Raw genomic sequence first — 20,763 nt, forward strand, 5'->3', positions numbered from 1 at the left:
TCATTTAAAAAAACTTTAATATTACTTATAGTTTAGGTATTCATTTGTTTTTACACGTGATTAAATACAATTTAATCGATCATTATACATTCATGAAACAGCTTTCAATTCTTCAGGCATATCATTTTTAGGGTGTTTGTTTTCAAAGTGTTGTTTATACGTTTTAGGATCTGGCATTTGAGCCTAAAAATAAAATTTTATATACATAATTATTTACAATGAATTACATTAAATAATTATACTAAATACCTAGTATTATTTATTGCAATAAATACATAAGTAAATAATAATAACTAAACATAATTATAATATATAAATCTTTTATTTTAAAAATTATTTTCATATAAAACAGTTCAGCATGAACTAATAAACTTAAGAGTTATATTGACAATCTATCCATGTCTTCTTTTTATACAAATAGTAAAACATTATAGCCTTTAGTGTTAAAAATTAGAAAAAAACATAAAAAGATGTGAGACTATTACTTTTGAGGGAACTAATGCAATTTAAAATGTTTATATCAGAAATAGCATATTTTTCTAATGCTACAAGCTAAACATTATTTATTTTTCAGAGTGTACCATTAAATTATGAAATATTATTAAAATTTAAATATTTTAATTATTCGAGTACTCTGAACATTTTTCTCCCAGTTGTACCGTCTCCGATTAAAGTCACAGTTTAATCGGAGACAGTACAATTGGCCCTTACTCGGTTTGACAATAAAAAAAGAACAAATCACTAAGGTAGATTAAAATTAATAACAAAAACTATATTATCATAAAATAATTAATAATATATATTTATATATACCTTTATAATTTTCTATTTTCTATTAAGCAATTGAGTGGTAATTTTAGTAATGGTGTTTATTGATTTCAATATTTTTAAAATATTTATTGGAGTTATCAAACAATCAAGATGTATATAGAAGTAAAGATTTATTATTATTTACAAATAATTGCACCCTAATAATAATACATACCTGCACTATACTAAGAAACTTTAATCAAATGTACATACAAATATTACAAAAGTAGCTTACTTTACAAACAGAGCAAACGTGAATCAACGCTTTCTGCGCAGCCTTTTTCTGTTCGTTGGCACTATGACCCTGTTGCTTCTTCATCTTGGCTTGTTTTTCGGCGGCCTTCGCCTGCGACTGCACTTTTTGTTGTCCCCGAGCCATGGTAAACTAATGATAAAAATTTAAATAGTAATGAAATATTAGAAAACCAAAGCGCACGGCTGTTGAATAGGTAAATTATACATCTTTTATTAGGTTAGTTATGTTGTCTAAACACACTTACCGACGTGAAAAAATGGTCGACACTTTAATACTATCAACTGTATCCAATGGTAGTCGAAATGGCAGCCACTGGTTTAGCTGTCCCCGACGTTCGAACACCGAGTTGTTAGACCACTGTTGGAAAATCGCAATGAAATCGTACGATCGGATAGCACGTCACTGCGAATTGTGATTCGTTACTGATTTTGGTAGGTCGTGACTCGTGGCTGCTGACCGCCGTATAGTCGTGGGTGAACGGAAGGAAATTTGGTACGAAACAATGAAACGCGAAACGTTTTACAACGTCAATCTGTCCGATTTTCACTCGTCCCGAGTCACGCTCACGAGTCGTCCGACGTCCGTGCCGTTATCACCATTCACCACTACAAAATATCTCGGACGAGGACCGCCAGCAGTCACCACAACTGTCTACTGAAACTGATGTCTGTAATCTGTTATTCTGTAGGTTTATTCCATGGTTTCGGGAAAAGTGCCCGATGCATTATTCGTAATAATAAACTATTGATAATACCGGTACGCCCATATTACTACCTAAGGACCATAAGGTAAACGTATAGACGTTTATGGCGAAATGAAATACTTTAAAATTTAGAATTAATGTATAAATTTAAATAAATCATTATGAAAAAAATAAACGAAAAGTTGATTTTGGTAATTTTGTCGAGTAAATTATTTTGTTTGTATACTTCGTAGAGCATTCATTTTAACTAATGAACTAATAGGGGCCTAGACATAAATTAATATTTAATTAATTTAATTTTCTTTTATATTAATAACGCAATATCAGTTTGGAAATAATTAAAATGTTTTGTGACAATTGTGGGTTTTTTGATGTATTTAGTAATAATATAAAAATACGGAGAACCCCTGATTTTCTAATTTTCGCCGCTATGCCAATCTAACCGATTCGTACGGTTGTTGTCATATTATTTTCTATTTTCTTGCACTCGGCACAGACTAGATTAATTCATAGATAATTATCATTTCTGTACTAATACTGATTACTGTGTAAGACACAGCAGCTTATAAATATTTATATTATACTGAATTATAGGTATCTATCGTGTATGTATTGTATGCTACGATTTTTGTTGCACATAGACATAATATAGTACCCATTATTATTAAAACTACAAGACACAATAAATCTATTTTGACATGATCAATAATCATTATTATTATTATCACTCTGTAGTCTGTAGGAACATATGTATCTGTATAAATTGATCATTGAAAATGAAAAAAATAAAAATAAAACCAAAGAAAGAATAACTAAAACTAAATCATATATAAATAATGAATTAGACATTAAAATATTATTGAATTATTTTGTCCAATTTTTTACCTACTAAAAGATAATTTGATTTTAAGTAAAAAAATAATTTTAAATAATTGAATCAATAGGCAATTGGTATAAATCAAATACATAATTTCAAAAAAAAAACAAAAATTTGTATCTATTAACATATTTATTGATAGATACAATAGCTTAGATATCACATAGTGCAAAATTATAATTATAGACAAATAACAATTTTACTTCACTTTATCATATAATTTTAAAGTTTAAAAGTAAAATATTAGACATCTTGAATAAAATATTTAAACCACCACATTGAGTGTGGTGTAAAGTACAATTTTTTATGTTTTAATTATTTAAGGTTATTATAAAAGTAATTTAAAATATTAGTAAATAGTAAAATATACCATAAATGCTTAAGTAATTAGGTTATAGTTTTAATAAAAAACTTAAATAATCCCAATTATTTACATCCAATAACAGGATTATAGAACATATTTTATCACTAGCCTCTTTGAATTTTTAATTTATTTTGTTATAACACACCTTATTTAAATACATAAATAATACTTAGAAAAAATAAAAAATTTTAGATTTAAAAAATCAATTTTGTTTTTAAAGTTAAGGAACTCTATGTTTAATACTAAAATAAAAATAATACAAGAACTACACAAAGTAAATTTGAATTATTAAAAATGTATGTAAGTAATATAAACAACTAACAAGACCTTATGTTGTATTTAAAACTGCCTGTTTTTTTGCAAATGCAATGAATACTTGTTCAAGAGTTGTGTCACTAACAGTATAGTCTTCAATTGCAGTATAATTTTCTTTAATTGCTTTCATCTGACCAAATATCTCTGACAGTGGTATATTTGGATTAGTAATATGATAATGCAATAAACCCTGCAATATAAATGACATGTTAATATCAATACATACATACAAAAAGAAATTATTTTATTTTAATAATTTTAGTTTAATTCATCTTCTGTATGAAATACAAAACCAACTTGATTATATATTATCTTAAATTGTTTAATGAAAATATATTAATTTACAAAATTTGTTTCATTTTAATATTGTTTAGAAAGGTGAAATTAGAACAAAGGTTTTAAAGCTTTTTTTACAGTGATACTCTATTTTGAACCAAATTTAGCAACAGTTTCTTGCTATGAATACTTCAAGGAACATAAATTTAAAAAAGTAGTACTAATGGTAGTATGTCACTAGATGTTTTTCCTTTATTTAGAAAATTGAGGAATCATAGATATTTTTGATTATAAACTACAAACCATATGAATTCTTGGACACAAATAGATTTTAAATCAATATTTAGATCCTCGCTAAGTCGCCAAGGATGTTGGGTATTCAGTTGCTATAGTAACAGATTTCAATAAATAACATAACGCAAAATCAGTTACAGTCAGAAAAAAAAAGTTGTATCCACCCTAAAAACATATCTATGTTCAAATACAATTTCTCATTGGTAACCAATTTAAAGCTTATTAATTTTGGTAAAAATATCATTATAAATTATAAAGTATAAAAATTGAAAAAATGCAATGAATTAAAAGATGGAAATCATTTACATAAGATAATTAAGATCATGTGGGGTTGTAGGACCCACCAAATACATAAAATTTGTGCAGAAGTGAATTGGTTAATGTTAAAATTATTTGGACAAAAAGTTCAAGTACAATAATAAATAATTAGATAAATAATCCTTTATACAATAATTAATTGCAATAAATATTGTAAATATATACATTTTTTTTATTTTTGGTTCTCTAGGATACTAGTGATGCCACACCACCATAGACATAATTAGAGTAAAAATTTTGGGGACTTCAGCCCCTCCCATATAATTTTCAATCACTGCCTCTCAGAAATATCCTCTCATTGATAATATTTTGTTTATTGATAATTATAAACAATTGTGTCGCGCTATAATAAGCAAGTTCTAGACTCCAGACGTAATAGACTTATCTAAGACCGAGATTATAATATTGTTATTCAAAATCAATAACAAAAATTTCATTTATTCATTTTTTTAGTAGTAATCACAAATTTTTTTTTTTATTTATCAATATAATAATATAAAGTTCTACATGGTATTTGAGGGGGTTTAGCCCCTCCATCCCCCCCTAATTGCACCTATGCACACTACTATATTAGAATGAAGTTACTTTAATACAATATAAGTGTAATAGATCAAGCTCACCTTATGCTCATCTTTTAAATTTATATCAGGAGCAAACTGACGTTCTATATCAGATTTTAGATCAGTAACATTGAAATTTTCAATATAACGTAGTTTTATCATTATTGTAAATCCTTGTCCATACCGATTTTTTAAATATTGTATATTACCAATACATTTCATTACACCATCTACCATTATTGTCAAACGGTTGCAAAGTGCTTCACATTCATCCATACTATTTAAGTAAATCAAATAATTAAAAATCAATATCAATATTACATACAATTTGTCTTACCTATGTGATGTAAGTACAACAGCTTGTCCACCTCTTTGACTAGCAGCTAATAGTTGCCATAAATTACGCCTTGCTACAGGGTCTACTCCACTAGTGGGTTCATCCAAAAATACAACAGGAGGATCTCCAATTAATGCCATTGCAGTGTTTAATTTTCTCTTATTACCACCACTATAATTTCCACAGAGCCGATCTTTATATTCTTCAAGACCTATAACAATGATAATAATAAAAAGTAAAACATTAATAGTTTAAAAATTTTGAAGTTTTCAAGATAATCAGTATATGATTAGGTAGGTATCTATCTATAATAAAAAAAATGTCAACATCTAATATGATCTTTAGGGAAGTTATAATTTTTCAAAAATATGGTTATTAATTATTATTTTATTTTGTTTACTATTACAAATAATGAAATATAATTTACACTGTATTATAAGCAATTAATCCTGTTCAGGTTAAGAGTGCCCAGTCGCTCGGACAAAAACCAGTTCTATTCGCGCATGTATTTTGCTACGGGGAGTGCTTTGATGTACCGACACATGTTTATACATAGTGACTCCGACAATCAATGACGGCGGTCGTATAATGCCAACCAATCACAGGGCTTCTGATCTAGCCCGGGGGGTCTGACAGTTGTCGGCGGCTCAGTATGCATGCCAGAGTTTGGGTACTCTTAAACTCTTAAATATATGAATCAGATATGACTTATAAGATGATTAGAATTATAAAAATATAAACTTTTACTTTTAATAAATAAACAATATAGGTAATTAATAAAAACTATATTTCAAAAAATACTTCTAATATTTTATTTTACATACCTAATAGTTTGATCCATTTATCAACATGTTTTTTAGTGTTTGTAGGCGGTATTCCTCTTAAAATTGCCATTAGATTTAAGGTTTCTCTTCCAGTAAGTTGATCATTTATTGCATCAAATTGAGGACAATAACCAATCAAAGAAACATACTATATAACATTATTATAATTAATTTTTATAAACATTTATTTAATCTTAAAAAAGTATTCTATTTTTATACTAACTTGATTTATGTTAGAGCTGAGTTTGTACAACTTATCTGTCAGGATAGAAGCGTCACCTTTTGAAGGAAATGTATCACCAGTTAAAATTCGGAATGTAGTTGTTTTACCTGCGCCATTCACACCAAGTAAGCCAAAACATTCACCAGGTGAAACGGCAAAACTTATACCCCTGACACCAGTAAATTTAAAACTAAACTTTTTAACCAAGTCATCAACCAGCAATAATGGTGAGGAAGCATTACCTAACATAAAAACGTACAGTTTAATTAAATTTTATAAGTGACTTGTTTGCTAGCATTTTCAATTACTAGAATGCGTTTTGGCTGCATCGACTTTGTCTCTTTCACCACCAACATCTGGATCTTCATTTACATCTTTATAACTAACACCAGTACCAATGATTTCATTAAAAACAAACTGATATAATCGATGAAATATTTTATAATCAAATAATAATATAATGACTATGTACAGTATGCTACTAAATAATAAAAATAAAGTTTCTTCTAATATTCCATTCGGATTTTTATCGGACTTGAAAACAAAATAACTTTTTCGTTCAATACCTAAAATGTTCAAGTAAATAAAGATTATAAATCTTAGTTAGTATAAAATAAAAAAAAATTAAAAACTTACTTTTACATTTTTCAACTATAAAAGGTGATTTACACACTTTGCACATGTTGTTTTCCCATGCTATTTGAATAAATCCTGATATACATGATGAATATGCAAAATGTGGAATAATTAAAACACTCAACCTTATTAAATTTAATGTGTTAAAGGAATTTATTTTATTATACTCTCTTATTAAGTCTTTTAAAATATACAACCCAGTATTTAGGAACATTCCTGTAAACAAATAAACAACAAAATTATGAATAATTAACAGATAATAATTGCTAATTTTAAAAATGTTAAAATATATATATAAAATACCTATTATAAAATTAATTGCAATGAACAATAACATGGAACTGACTAACGTTTTTTTAAAATAGCTATAAACATATGCATAGAATATTGCACTCCATCCATAAATAAGTAGTAATGTTAATAGAACACCTGTAAAAATCATATTTTAATTATACATTAAATAAACTTGGTTTAAACTTTATACTAAATTAACTTACCAATGTCATTAAAATCAGTCAATAAGTTGTTTATATCCATCAAATACATACCAACCAATGTTGATAAAACCACAATTATATAACAAAAATAGTCCCAAATGAAACAAGTAACCCAATACATGATCGGTGAAAGTTTAGTCATCATTTGTAGGTGTTTAATGCCACTTACTCTTTCATTTAATGGTAATGCTATGAAATATCCTATTAAATACAATAAACCAGGTGTGAAAGTAGTTATCCAAAGAAACACTAGAGCCACCCCAAGTGTTTCATCACATATATTCTAGAAAAAAAAAAAAAATTATATCTTAACTGTATATTTAATTACGACAAATATCTTACAATTTTATCCATATGAATTGGTTCATTAACAGTTGAAATAAATGAATCATTATTTCCTGACAACTTCTGTAATAGAGCATTAGAATAAAGATTTACTGCAATTGCTGGAGTATGAATAGCTATATTATTGTATATAACAGTTGATTTTGTTTTGTTAAAGTCACCAGCAATCATAAGATTTGTTCTGTAGTTAAACACATCATCTTTGCACATTTTTAATAGATCTATTAAACACAATTTTAATTTATTAATTCTAATTTCCAAGTAAAAATGTATTCTAAATTAACGATATTTTTACTGAGCAGTGGTATGATATTTATTGTTAACATATAATATAAGTATTATACATAAAAAAATAGAATGTTTATTCCTATAAAAATGTAACTCTAATGTATCTTCTATATAACTTTTACTCAATTTATTCAGCAGTTTTATACGTCCGCAAATTTGTCTCTCATTTTACTTAATAAACTCTAAATATATACCAAAAATTAGTATTTTTTTTTTTGACATATTTTTGGAATGGGTCGGATAAAGTGGATAGGCTACCTGAACTTGGCCTACCTAATTGAAAATTAATCATATAAATATAAAAATAACTGGCTTATGTTGAAAACCAAATGACTATTTTTTGGTATACAATTGAATTTTATTGGGGAAAGTGGGTAAGCCAAGGTTATGGACGTTAGTTTTGTATTGTTTTATATTGTTTTGTAATTTAAAATGTGACCATTTCATTCCAATCCATTTTAATAAATTAATATATAATTTATATCATTTTAATAATTATACTGTAAACTAATATTAAAAAAACTAAAAAAAGTTAGCATATGATAATTGAAAAAGCAATTAATTGAGAACAGGCACAATGTATTATTATACAATTATTAAAACAATAATGCTCATGGTTTAAATACAATTTAAATTGTAATAATAATAAAGGCTAATCCAAAAATAATTGTAATATGTTTATCATATTCTAAATTTAGGTAATGTTAAGTGTTTTGGGAACAAAGAATAATCAGGGCTTATAAAAGCTTATAAAAATTCCCAAAATTGTAAATGTTTTATTTTATATGATACATAATACGCTGTTATGTTTGTTTTATTATGAAGTAAGATACATATACCATGTATATGAGCAATGATTATATTAATTTTACCATTAATTATATTGTTTTCTGATGATGTTTCATTAACAGTAGCTTTATTTAATTTAGAAATAGCCACAAACATTGGTTCCAAATTCTCAGAAGAATTATCTCCAGCACGGTAATATACACTACTATCCTTATAGGTGCTTAATGATATATTTAATGCTTGGGAAACAACAGATTGATTGACTAAATAACTTGTTGATTTAATAATTAACAAGCCCAACAGAATTGGTCCGATACCCTGGAAAAAATAAGAATAGAATTAATAATTATAAAAAACTTTTTGTTTAGTTTAGCCCTGCTTACACATATTACAGTATTTTTCGTCTCGACACCAAACAACCTTAGTCTTTACTTTATAGAAATTATTTTGTGTTTAATAAATATGTAGTGTAATAAATTATGAAATACTAATCATTAATATTTTACAAACGAAAAAAAAATTATGACTTATGTAATAATAATCTTCAACTTCAAAATAAATCTGTTAGCAAATGGGATTCCCTTTTAATATTTATGTTGGCATTTTCTTAACAGGAAATATTTTTATTTGCCTTTTATGAATATTTACAATTTTTTTACTGAATCAAAAAATTTAATACAAGATACTTTATTCATCAACTGTTCTTATAGAAATACAAATATATTAAAAATATATTGAAACTATTTAAAAAATTTTAACATTACAAACTAGTTAACAATTTATAAAATTTTCAATTTTAATATTTAAGGCTTAAAACTTAATACATAGTTCCTCAAAAGTTGTCCTTAAACAAACTAAAAATAAATAAAGTATAATATGTGTAAAATTGTTTGTTTTCATAGTATGTAATTTTAATTTAAGAATGAATATCCTCTATTTATACTATCTCAGTTAATTATAAATCAATGTTCCAAATTAAATTATATATTCTTTGTATTATAATAACTTATGACTGAATTAAAACTTAACATATCCACTACACTTTAGTTGCTACAATGTCAAATTTGACGATAAGATACTCATTCTACATAATATGGTAAATAAACAACACTATTTAATAGTTACTAATAATTAGTAATAATACAATTGACTATTGATATTACATTTAATTGTTTTAGTTTAAATAAAAAAACATAATTAAAACTTACAAAAAATAATGACAAAAGCCATCTTCTATATGTATAAATGGCTTTTTTTTCCAACAATACTTTGAACTGATTTTTCATTAAATTTATTCCGTTTGTATACTTTGGCATCAAAGCTAAAAAATATATATATGATAGTTAATGAATAGTATTTAAAAATAACTAATAAATTATAACAATAGTCAATATTATAAAATATAAGATATGTATTGTATATAATTTTAATTATATTTATAATGTTCATACAATTTAAAACTTAAATTTGCTGCTTTTTAAGTTTGGTATAGAGACAAGATTAAAAAATTAAATATAATGCTAATACAAAAACTAAACAATCTAAGTTTTTTGTAGATATTTTTAACCATCATTCTTGTATATTTTTGTGAGTTTGTCTACTCAGAATTATATTATTTAAAATTATAATTTTTGAATTTCAATAATAATTATTTGTTCCAATTAAATATTATCTTATAGCTTTAAAAAAAATAAAAAGTTCAAAATTAAGACATATTAATGTATTAAAGACATATGTTTTGAAAATTACAACATTAGGTATTATACTAACAAGTGTATTGAAAAGGAATATATTTCTCGTAATTCAATAACAAGCTATTTCTTTTTAAATATTTAAAATATTCTAAGTGACTAAGTTAACAATATAATACTATTAATGATATATTCACTAATAAAATGGAATATTGATAAAAAAACATCTAACGTGGAAATGCCAGCTATGAATAAGGGAATCTTGTACAGGGATTTGTCCATGGATCAAAATATTGTAGTAGATAGTTATATATATATCAAAGATTATATACACAATATCTTATAAAAAACTATCAGTAAACAATTTAATTATTATTTTAGTTTAAAGCAGTTTAAAAAATGAAATTTAAGATAAGCTTTTCTTATTTACAAACAATATGTTAAATTTTGTTTTAGAATATAATAATTTAAATAATTTACTTTGTGTGGCATCATTATTAATTGGTTGTTTTGGTTCAAATCTATCATCTCCAGCTGCGACTGAACTAAAAATTAAAAAAAATTAAATGTAATATTTCTTCTAATTTTATAAATCTCATGTGATGTGTATATACAAAATTTACAATAAATCAATTTAAAGAAATACAAATAAATATGTGTAAATTATATAAATAATGTTAATGATTTAAATTATTTACTATAGATTAACTACAATTAAAGTACTACAAATTATAGTGAAAAAATGACATTTCCTAAACAATACAATTGTACCGTTAAATATAATATATATTAAATAACATGTGATTAATGAACAATAACAACCAACAGTCAGTTTAACACAATATTGAAATAAAGGACAAATGACAGGATAAAAAATAACATGCATGCATGAACTTCTCACCGTTGGTTATTGTTGTCACCAAAATCATTATTCAATGTCGAGTTCTTTTTATTGTCTATCCTACATTAAAGTTTATATATTTGATAGGAGTATAAATTAATATAAAATTTTATATGAAAATATATTCAAAAATTACTTTGGATAGATGTCGCCTGTAGTTGAATTAGTTATTTTAACATTTTTCAAGCCGAAATTTTGTTTTTGAAATTCAAGAGCAGAAAATAGAGCAGCAAATTGATTTCTTTTTCTAGCTGGTAGATTAAATATAATTTGCATTTCCATGTTGGCCATTAAAATAAATTCAGGCACATACTGTTGAATTAGATTGGTCACTTGGTCAACTTTGCAATCAACGTCTTTGGTAATTATCAACTGGTAAGTACCAGCATCAACTGGTGTGTTTATAGATGATATATCATCATCATCATTGTGTATATTTCTTTCAGCTCTAAAGGATAAAAATATTTTTATTTTTTAAATAACATATTAAAAAATATAATTTTTTTAACTATTTATATAAAATTTACATGTGCACATAAAATCTTTTTATTTTATAAATAATTAAACAGATATAACTTTTGTACCTTTAATTGTCAACAATACTTTGTAATCAGTTATCAAAAACGTATATAAACTCGAATAAAAAGTAAAAATATTAAAAGGATGCCAAAAACACATGTGTTGTCTCCTTATAAATGTTTTAGATAATAAATTTTCATTCAATAGAACCAATTTTGTGTGTTTAGCTTAATATTAGATAAAAATAGTTCATTATCAAACTTAAAGGTAAGAACATCATGTATGTCCTGTTGTCTATTTTTTACGATATTTTAATATATGTTAAATAATAATATTTAAAAATGCTCATAATGTGTCCTCATAGTATTGAAAATTAATGTTCTAGAATATTTTAAATATAAATCAAATTATAAACTGAAAATAAAATCATTTACAATCATTTATTAAATATTAAATAAACTGTTATTATGTACGACGAATTTCTAACAAATGATACAAATTGAGACCAGGCAGAAATATCTGCTAGACATACATAAAACTATTTTATCAAACTGATGGTAGTAAATCAAGATTTTAGTAATGGAAAATTATCATAAAATATTTAAATGATTGGAAATTCCATGTATAGGTTTATTTATTTATATTCATTGAATTTATAGTAATATTAATTTATATTATTATATTAACCTTAAAATAGTAAAATATACAATTTCTTATTAAAAATATGTATTACTTAAGAAAAACTTCTTCCATTGTTGTACAAGATATACCCATTCCTTTTATAGAGAATTTTTCTCTATTAAATTCTAGCATTCTAAAAACATCTGGAAATTGATCAGTATTATCATTGGGTAAATTTATGACAACTTGAGCAGTCAATGAGCTTTGAATTTCTGCTTCTGGTATAATTTTTTTAATTGCTTCTATAATATTAGACTCATTGCATGGTTCTTCTTTTACAATAGTCAAATTATAACCAGTTCCTGTTAATTTTTATGATAAGTATGATTATTTTGTAATGTTTAAATTTATTATTTTTTTTCTTACCATAAGCTTTTTTTAAAAACAATGAAGAGCCATAACATTTAACTTGTCCATGGTCCATGATAGCAATCCTGTCACCAAGGACATCAGCTTCTTCCATAAAATGTGTTGTGATTAAAATAGTTCTTGTTCCTCTAAAAGACTAAGAAAATATATAAATATATAATAATATAATAATATATATGATATTAAAAATGTATAAGGTAGTGATAAACCAAAACATTTTAAATAAAAATGTTTATAGCATAATAATTTGTTTTTATCTGTTCTATATAACAAACTCTGTTATATAATATAACAAATATGTTTGTTAACAACATAAAACCCTATAAAATAAAGAAAAAACATTAATGGTAAGAACATACATTAATGTTTCTCATGTAAACATATAAAAAAAACATTTATAAGCCACTGCTCGTTAAAAATAACAAAAGTAATATTAAAAGTTGTAAAAAAAATGGTTAATACTCTAGTTTTAGTATTTATTTGTTTTAACAGTTTTATGTAAATAAAATCTGTCTATTATAAGTTGATATTAAGATATTTAGATAATATAATTATTATGTAGGTAGTTAAATTTACTGAAAATAATTTAATTTTCAAATAAAAGCTAATTAAGAATATACCAAAATCTAATAAATAAAGTTAAAGGAATTAAAATAAAATAGATTATCATACCAAGAGTAAATCCCACATTTCTCTTCGAGATTCAGGATCCATTCCAGATGTTGGTTCATCTAATATTAATATCTGAAAAACAAATAATAAATATTATTTCTAGTTACTTATACATTAAAAAATAACACAAGAGTTAAAATTAAAATCTTACTTTAGGATTGCCAACTAACGCAATTGCAAGAGATAGCTTCCGTTTCATTCCACCAGAAAGATTACTTACTAGTTCATTTTTCTTTTGCAATATATTTAAAAGTTTAAGCAAATGTAGACCCTCTGATTTTGCATTTTTTAATGGTAAACCTTTCAACTAAATTAAATTTACAAAAATATTACAATTTTTAAAATATTGTAGTGTAAACATTTAATACATACCATTCCAAAAAATATTAAATGATCCAAAGTAGTCAAATAAGAGAAAAGTAAATTATGTTGAGGACATAAACCGAGATTTTGTCTAAAATCGTCAATGTTACTAAATAAATCATTTCCATTAACATTTATAGTACCATATGTAGGAGAAAATAAACCTTTAATAAAATAATTAAATTAATGTAGTTATATAAAATAATAATTATTATAAAATACAAAAACTACCAGTAATAATTGACATTGTAGTTGTTTTTCCAGCACCATTATGGCCTAAAAGAGCAGTAATTTGCCCCTTATATAAATCCAAATTTACTCCATTAACTGCATAGAAATTTCCAAAACGTTTATGTAAGTTTTGTACACTAATTCCAACTTCATAATTATCAGGAGGTTTTTCAAAAAGCCTACTGTTGCTTTTACTAATGGGAACCATTACATTATTTTCAGTCTTATTTTTCGACCATTTACAGAAGAAATAAAATGGTTTTGCAACACCAAATTTTCCTGGCATGACTGAGTCAATGTACCAAGCAAAAAATCCATACAGGAAACAATCAATAACAAACATCATTAAAATAAAACCAACAGAAAAACTGTTACCGCCTTTTGCAGCAGTGAATAAAGTGGAGAATTGAAGACCTTTTCCTTGAGTTTCAAGTGACGATATTGCTATATAAGCTCTCGATACTGCAAAATTTGGAAATAATGTGAATAATGTTTGAATTAAAATGCTTGTAGAAGGTTTCACAAAGTTTTTAGGTACAGTGTAAGTGAGACACCATACACTACTACCAACAATCAAAGCAATTAATGGTCGATTGAATAAACTACTAATTGCAAAACAAAAAAATATTCCAGCAATCATATACATCATTAAAAAAATCCACAAGAGTAATGGATTTGTATAATTTAATAACTTTGCTTGACCAAAAGGTGTTTCAAAACAGGTAATATAAGTAATAAATGTGATTGATATAGCATATATAAAAAAATTATGTAATATCCATCCGGTCCATATCATCCATGGTTTAAGACCCATAATTTTCATTAACTCTTTTACGCCTGAATCTTTTTCTTCGACAACTCTCTTAATTGTATGAGAACACATTAACAAAAAACTTAAAATAGTGAATAACGGCAAGAACATATTAAATAGTTCTTGAAATGTTGAATCCTTTAAGTAACTTGCATAAGGGTACGACTGAATTTCTAAGTTATAATCACTTAAATTAAGACCATTTTTATTATTGGCACTCATCAAAATAAAAGCCTTGTCTATGGTTAATTGTAATGCTAAAAATCCATAATTTAGGTATTCATCACCATAATCCATAGGCCCTGGTATTTCATATGGAGGAAATAAATGATCTGTTAGCCATAATTCATTTGTGCTTCTTATCTTGTACTTTAGAGCTTGAGATTTTAAAGTTTCTTCAAAAACAATACCAAATCCCATAATACTACTATAACCATCAGTGTTATTGAATTTTATTTTGAATTTGTTTATCATATCATCTTCATTAATAGCTGTTTCAATGTTATCGTACGCAATGTCCAAATTTTTTTGAACTATATCCATGATCTGTTCTGTTTCCTTGGTTTGGGGAGTATAGATAAAATGTCCCGTTGAGTGGATACTTCTAAAAATTAGATATAAAGAGTCTTCAGGAACAGGGCTTGGTATAGTTTGGTTTATAATTGTTGGTCCAGATGTTTTATCATTTGAAAATTTTGTTTTTACATAATTGATCAACAAAAATAACAAACACGGTACTATTATTTCAATTATAGTACTAAACCAATGTCTTTTTCGTAGTTGTAAACTTTTCCATAAAAGTACTTTAATCTTTAACCACATCATCTTTATTTATTTTCTGAAAAAAAAATATACATATATAATATATTCTTAGTATATTAATACAATCTAATTTATTGTCAACAGAAATTAAAAATAAGAATTTATACAATATTATTTTAATTATTCTCTCTAAGAGGATGACATACAAGCATATCCTTATTTTATTTACCTATGTAAATAGCTTAATATTAAAGTGAATTGACATATCAAACTTAGATGATAACATTATTTATTATCTGAGCTTTCCTGGATTTAAATTTGTAAACAAATAATGAGTATGTAAAATTATAAAATATTAATATTAAAAATAAAATATTGTTAAGATCCACCTACTGAATATTGATGTTCAATATTAAGAAGGCACATTATGGGCATTTTTAAATATTAATATTTTACATGCTCACAAGCATAACTCGCTTGAGAATTAAAATACCATAAAAAACGTACAAGACTATACAGAAAATGTTTTTACTTTATTTGTAAATCAATCAATTTACTCTAGTATTAAAGCTAACCACACAAAATAGGAACTGCTGAACTTACATTTTAGTATGTTATGCGTTAGTAAGCAGGTATGGCATCTTATTAAGTGCACTTATTAAATATTTAAAATTACATTATGACGTGTAAAAAATGCTTAAATAAATTACCAATAAAATTTAAGACCCTTATGTATACTTATTTTTAAATTACAACAAAAAACGACATCAAGATTCTCGATATTTAGTTAAATTAAAATGCACTTACCCAATACCCGATGTTAACAACAATGACGCTTCGGTGTTAATATTATAGACCCGGTACAGACGGTATGATATTACATTTCATTTAGGTAGGTAAATAACTTTAATTACATCCAACAGACGCGTTTAATGAATATGATACAGGTACTGCCGCATAACTATGGTAGCTAGAAAAACGAAAATTAAAATACAATTTTAACTAATAATATTTGTCGTTGTACGCAGCGTATAATGTTTAATATATAAATGATTAAAAGCACTGGAGAAAAATTGAATACTATTTAGAATATAGAACCTTACGGCCTACAATCTAGTGAGTAACAGCTCGACGTATCGACTACTCAAACTCAATACTCATTACTCAATAGTCAGTAACATAGAATACACTAGTCTCGAATGCCAAGAGCTGATCAATTACGGTGATAGCTAATTAATAATTATTAATTAGTGATTAGGAATACTAACATTTTCCAATATACGAAATATAATAATATGCACGGCAATCAATAACGAGTACGACTCGTAAGTCGCGACTACAAATAATCAATGTCGTTGTGGTAAATATATAATATAACTGATAAGAAAATTGATGATATATCCGATATAATAATATGTCATATCGGCTGACGGCAGAAAGCGTTATATATATATATATATATATATAATCACAGTACAATAACACAAGCCACGGTCTATACAGAATAAGTAGACTAAAGACCCAACTCAAACAAACATACGTCCACTCACACGAAAATACTTACCGAAATGAGTCACAAGCTGCGTGCAGTCGCCAAGGTCGCTATTTTTAACCCGAGTAAAATAGAAATTATTTATGTTTTTTACGATTTTTGAAAAATATATGCATTATATTTATCTAGATATTATGACTCATTAATCATCATACATTTTATAGCTTGTAAAATTACGCCATACCATAGTTTTCGTACTTAATAGTTAATGATGACTAAAGTACAGAACATATTTAGCGAAGAACAATATCGAATATTCGAATTATTCAAATAAAATTAAACTAGATTTATTCGATTATTTCGATTGTTTTAAATTTTTATACAAATGAAAAATATTCGAATACTTTTTGCGTAAAAGGTCACATAAACTAATTGTCTAATGCAAACAGCAAACGTTTATAATTATAACTGCTAATCGATATAGTACTGAAACTTAAATATAACTATACCAACACAAACTAATCAATTATAACTGGTATTGACGATTCGATAATTCAAGTAAAACCCAGGTCTAAATGATTAGGTATTTCGGTGTGCTGATGCATCTGCGTACTGAACCGTCTGAATCTGGCCAATAAATAAACCACCCACCGAAGACCGAACGACCGAACATTTGGCGATATTACCACAGAACAATAATATTACTATAATAACTTATTTATTTAATTCTGCATAAATAATATTCCTGTAGTTTTAAACGATGATTATAACATCGTTCAGTAGTATACCTCAAACCTTAGTGGTGAACAGTACCAAAACAATTAAGTAAAAATTTTAGTTTTAGTATAACTGTGAATTCACTTTAGCGGAAATAAATAAATAATAATATTATTATTATTATTATTGTGAGTACTAAATAACAATTCAATCCAACAAATCTAAATAATTCTTAATAATAATAAAATATAAAATAAATATCAGCTGCTTTTATTTCTTTAATATTTTTAACAATTTTATATACTTAAAGGACCATCTAACCCAAAAAATTTTCTTTGACTTAAATTATAGTAGATGCATCTATGACGAAAAAAATGATTATACCACTAAAATTCGTTTGTGACAATCTGTTCGTTAGTTACGATGAATTTCGCGCGTGACGTCCCGGATTCGTTCAAATGTTTGTTAAATGTATTAAGGTTGCCAGATTTTGAAATTTTTTTAGATAAACCGTTAAAAATAATACAATATTAAAGTTATTTTCTTTTAGATTTCGCTTCCTAAATTTAATGACTGGTCGAAGGACACCGGGAGGATGAATGGCAACCCTATAGTGTATTGAATGAATATTTTTTTACTTTTTGTGTAAGCTTATATATATAGGTACATATATTATATATATATTTAGCTAATGCATTATTCACTAGCTAAAAATTAAGTATGAATTAGTTTATACCTATCGTCAACGTACGATCAACGTAGAATAAACGTAGTTTTTTAACGAAAAATGTACGAATATATAAGTTTATACCCATCGTCAATGTAAAATCAACCAATTTCAACGTATATTATACCATTATTATACGAATAATAACTATGCATATACATACACCAAAGTTATCCTTTTTATACACGTAGATTATACGATTTATACATGCTATGTTTACTGGGTAGTGCCGTAGTGGGTATGACTACGTACCACGTACGTTAGTATTCAGCAGCGTTTTCCGACGGAGACGGACTAGCTATACAAGGTGTACCCGTCGAGCATATTCCGCCGCGTATTTCTGTACAATATCTAAAAAATTATGGTATGAACGCGACGTTTCTCGTCAGGGACCAAAAACGAGACCATGCACTGACCAGAAACTTCGGGTTTCGAGTTTTGTGTCTGAAAACGGTTTCGATTTTTTTTTAAAACCATTTTTACTCCCTATAGCTGATTTTCGTCATCACTCACCAGTATAGTCCATCCTAATTTAAAACGATGTAAAATTAGGAGTTTGCGTTTTTATTATGTGAAGTGCATATGGTAAACAAACGTAGTTTACAAAACAAATTTAATTCATTTGATTAATTATTTTAATTTTTAGTTGTGGTTCGTATGAAATGGCACAGGTCACAGGGAAATGTTCAATTGAGAAACAATTATTTTAGCAGTTCCTGGTTTATACCATAACACATATAAAGTCATAAGGTCACCTATAAATAATAATATACCTACTATAAAAAATAGGGGTGTATTTACTGGGCGGATCTAATGGCTCTTTGAGTACTTACATTTATTAGACCATTATTTTAATTAAATAGAAATATTTTTTAATTTGGAAAAATGAAATTAGGAATACCATGTTTAAAAATGGTTTAGAAGCACTAAAAAATTGTAACAAAGATATTTTCCCCAAATTTTTGTCGATGAAAATGTTTGGCACATTTCCAGTCTAACAAAAAAAAGTTTTTCAAGCTTGAAAAGAATAAAAACGTATCTGAAATATGCTATGAAAGATGTAATTTTTTTATTTGATAGGTATTTTATAATAAATTTAACTTATATTTTGAATTTACATTTAGAATAGGCGTATGAAATGGTTTAATAATGATGTCTATTGTCCATCGGGACATTCAAATAGCAACTGAAGAAATTATCGATGAGTTTGCGTTAAATTCAAGAATAATAGACCTTCTTTCATGAATATATGAAAATAAACAAAAAAATTGTATGCAATTTAAGTTATTAATTTATTTGATTTATAAGATATTCGCGTAGCAACCACCATGGCTCTGCAAGCTAAAATTCTTGTCATCCACCTCGTAAAATAAATGCTAAATACGCCACTGCAATAGTGAAATGTATTATAATAACCTATTAAATCCATTTATTTCATAGATATGTTTATAGTAATTATTTAATACTGTTGAACGTATATAAAAATTTTAAATATTCAAAGAATTTGTCGTAAAAACTAATCGCATAGGTTAGCGCTCAATAGTTTACATGTTGATAAATGATAATCGATAATAAATACGCTTATTTAACTACCAAACATTAATTAATTTAGGACACATTATTATAAAAACTGATACTTTTAATTGTTTTGATATTTTTTTCTGTATATTATGCTATTATAGAATGATGAATTGATGAATAATAATTATAGAAAATTGTTAACGACGTGACAAGAAATCGATAAACAGCTATTTACTGCTCATGATTATAATACGAATTTACAAATTGTTTTCGTTAGAATATCGAATAATTTTGGAGTGTATGTACTTACTACTTAAACATGTTTAGTTTCCAATGTTTGCTGTTTGAATGTTTCTGTTGTTATAGGCGTTATGGAAATATGTGATATAAATGATATAACGTCTTAACCTATTTTATTGGTATATTATTAATTGTTATACCTATTCATGAATTATAAAATAAAAATAATGCGCTTATTTTTACATCTTACAATTCTTATATCTGCTATGCTAATATTATTATACTGCTTTTCATATTTATGGAGAACATTTTACATTTTACATGTTTCTACATGACTAGATAATCAGTAATGAT

General features: G+C 25.8%; 2 protein-coding genes across 4 annotated transcripts; both read right to left on the reverse strand.

Moving 5' to 3' along the window:
- Positions 1-1,772, reverse strand: LOC132930856 (zinc finger protein 706-like). Its single transcript, XM_060996939.1, has 3 exons — positions 1,311-1,772; positions 1,046-1,195; positions 1-183 (listed from the first exon to the last, which is right to left on the reverse strand). The coding sequence occupies exons 2-3, from the start codon at positions 1,187-1,189 to the stop codon at positions 91-93; spliced, it is 237 nt and encodes a 78-aa protein (XP_060852922.1). The 5' UTR covers positions 1,190-1,195; positions 1,311-1,772; the 3' UTR covers positions 1-90.
- Positions 1,773-3,117: 1,345 nt separating this feature from the next.
- LOC132930854 (phospholipid-transporting ATPase ABCA3-like) lies at positions 3,118-17,276 on the reverse strand. Of its 3 annotated transcripts, none has more exons than XM_060996934.1 (23): positions 16,981-17,276; positions 16,520-16,682; positions 14,140-15,788; positions 13,918-14,072; positions 13,697-13,852; positions 13,546-13,617; positions 12,871-13,009; positions 12,557-12,806; positions 11,441-11,752; positions 11,305-11,364; positions 10,884-10,948; positions 9,921-10,033; positions 8,796-9,030; positions 7,633-7,856; positions 7,291-7,573; positions 7,097-7,222; positions 6,794-7,009; positions 6,466-6,723; positions 6,158-6,399; positions 5,935-6,082; positions 5,111-5,321; positions 4,834-5,050; positions 3,118-3,515 (listed from the first exon to the last, which is right to left on the reverse strand). In XM_060996934.1, the coding sequence occupies exons 3-23, from the start codon at positions 15,773-15,775 to the stop codon at positions 3,339-3,341; spliced, it is 5,295 nt and encodes a 1,764-aa protein (XP_060852917.1). In that variant the 5' UTR covers positions 15,776-15,788; positions 16,520-16,682; positions 16,981-17,276; the 3' UTR covers positions 3,118-3,338. The 3 variants fall into 3 exon arrangements, with proteins under 3 accessions (XP_060852917.1, XP_060852918.1, XP_060852919.1); XM_060996935.1 differs by lacking the exon at positions 16,981-17,276 and adding an exon at positions 16,816-16,970; XM_060996936.1 differs by lacking the exon at positions 11,305-11,364.
- Between the last annotated feature and the right edge of the window lie 3,487 nt (positions 17,277-20,763).

The sequence above is a fragment of the Rhopalosiphum padi genome, chromosome 4 (genome assembly GCF_020882245.1).
Source record: "Rhopalosiphum padi isolate XX-2018 chromosome 4, ASM2088224v1, whole genome shotgun sequence".
Lineage (NCBI taxonomy): Eukaryota > Metazoa > Arthropoda > Insecta > Hemiptera > Aphididae > Rhopalosiphum > Rhopalosiphum padi.

Excerpts from the sequence above, each read along its gene's own strand:
- LOC132930856 (XM_060996939.1), bottom strand. The coding sequence starts at position 1,189 with ATGGCTCGGGGACAACAAAAAGTGCAGTCGCAGGCGAAGGCCGCCGAA. Across the intron at positions 184-1,045 it reads ACGTTTGCTCTGTTTGTAAA|GCTCAAATGCCAGATCCTAA; the intron begins GTAAGCTACTTT and ends TTTTATTTTTAG.
- LOC132930854 (XM_060996934.1), bottom strand. The coding sequence starts at position 15,775 with ATGATGTGGTTAAAGATTAAAGTACTTTTATGGAAAAGTTTACAACTA. Across the intron at positions 11,365-11,440 it reads ACAGGCGACATCTATCCAAA|GATAGACAATAAAAAGAACT; the intron begins GTAATTTTTGAA and ends ACTTTAATGTAG. Across the intron at positions 5,322-5,934 it reads TAAATGGATCAAACTATTAG|GTCTTGAAGAATATAAAGAT; the intron begins GTATGTAAAATA and ends TCATTGTTATAG.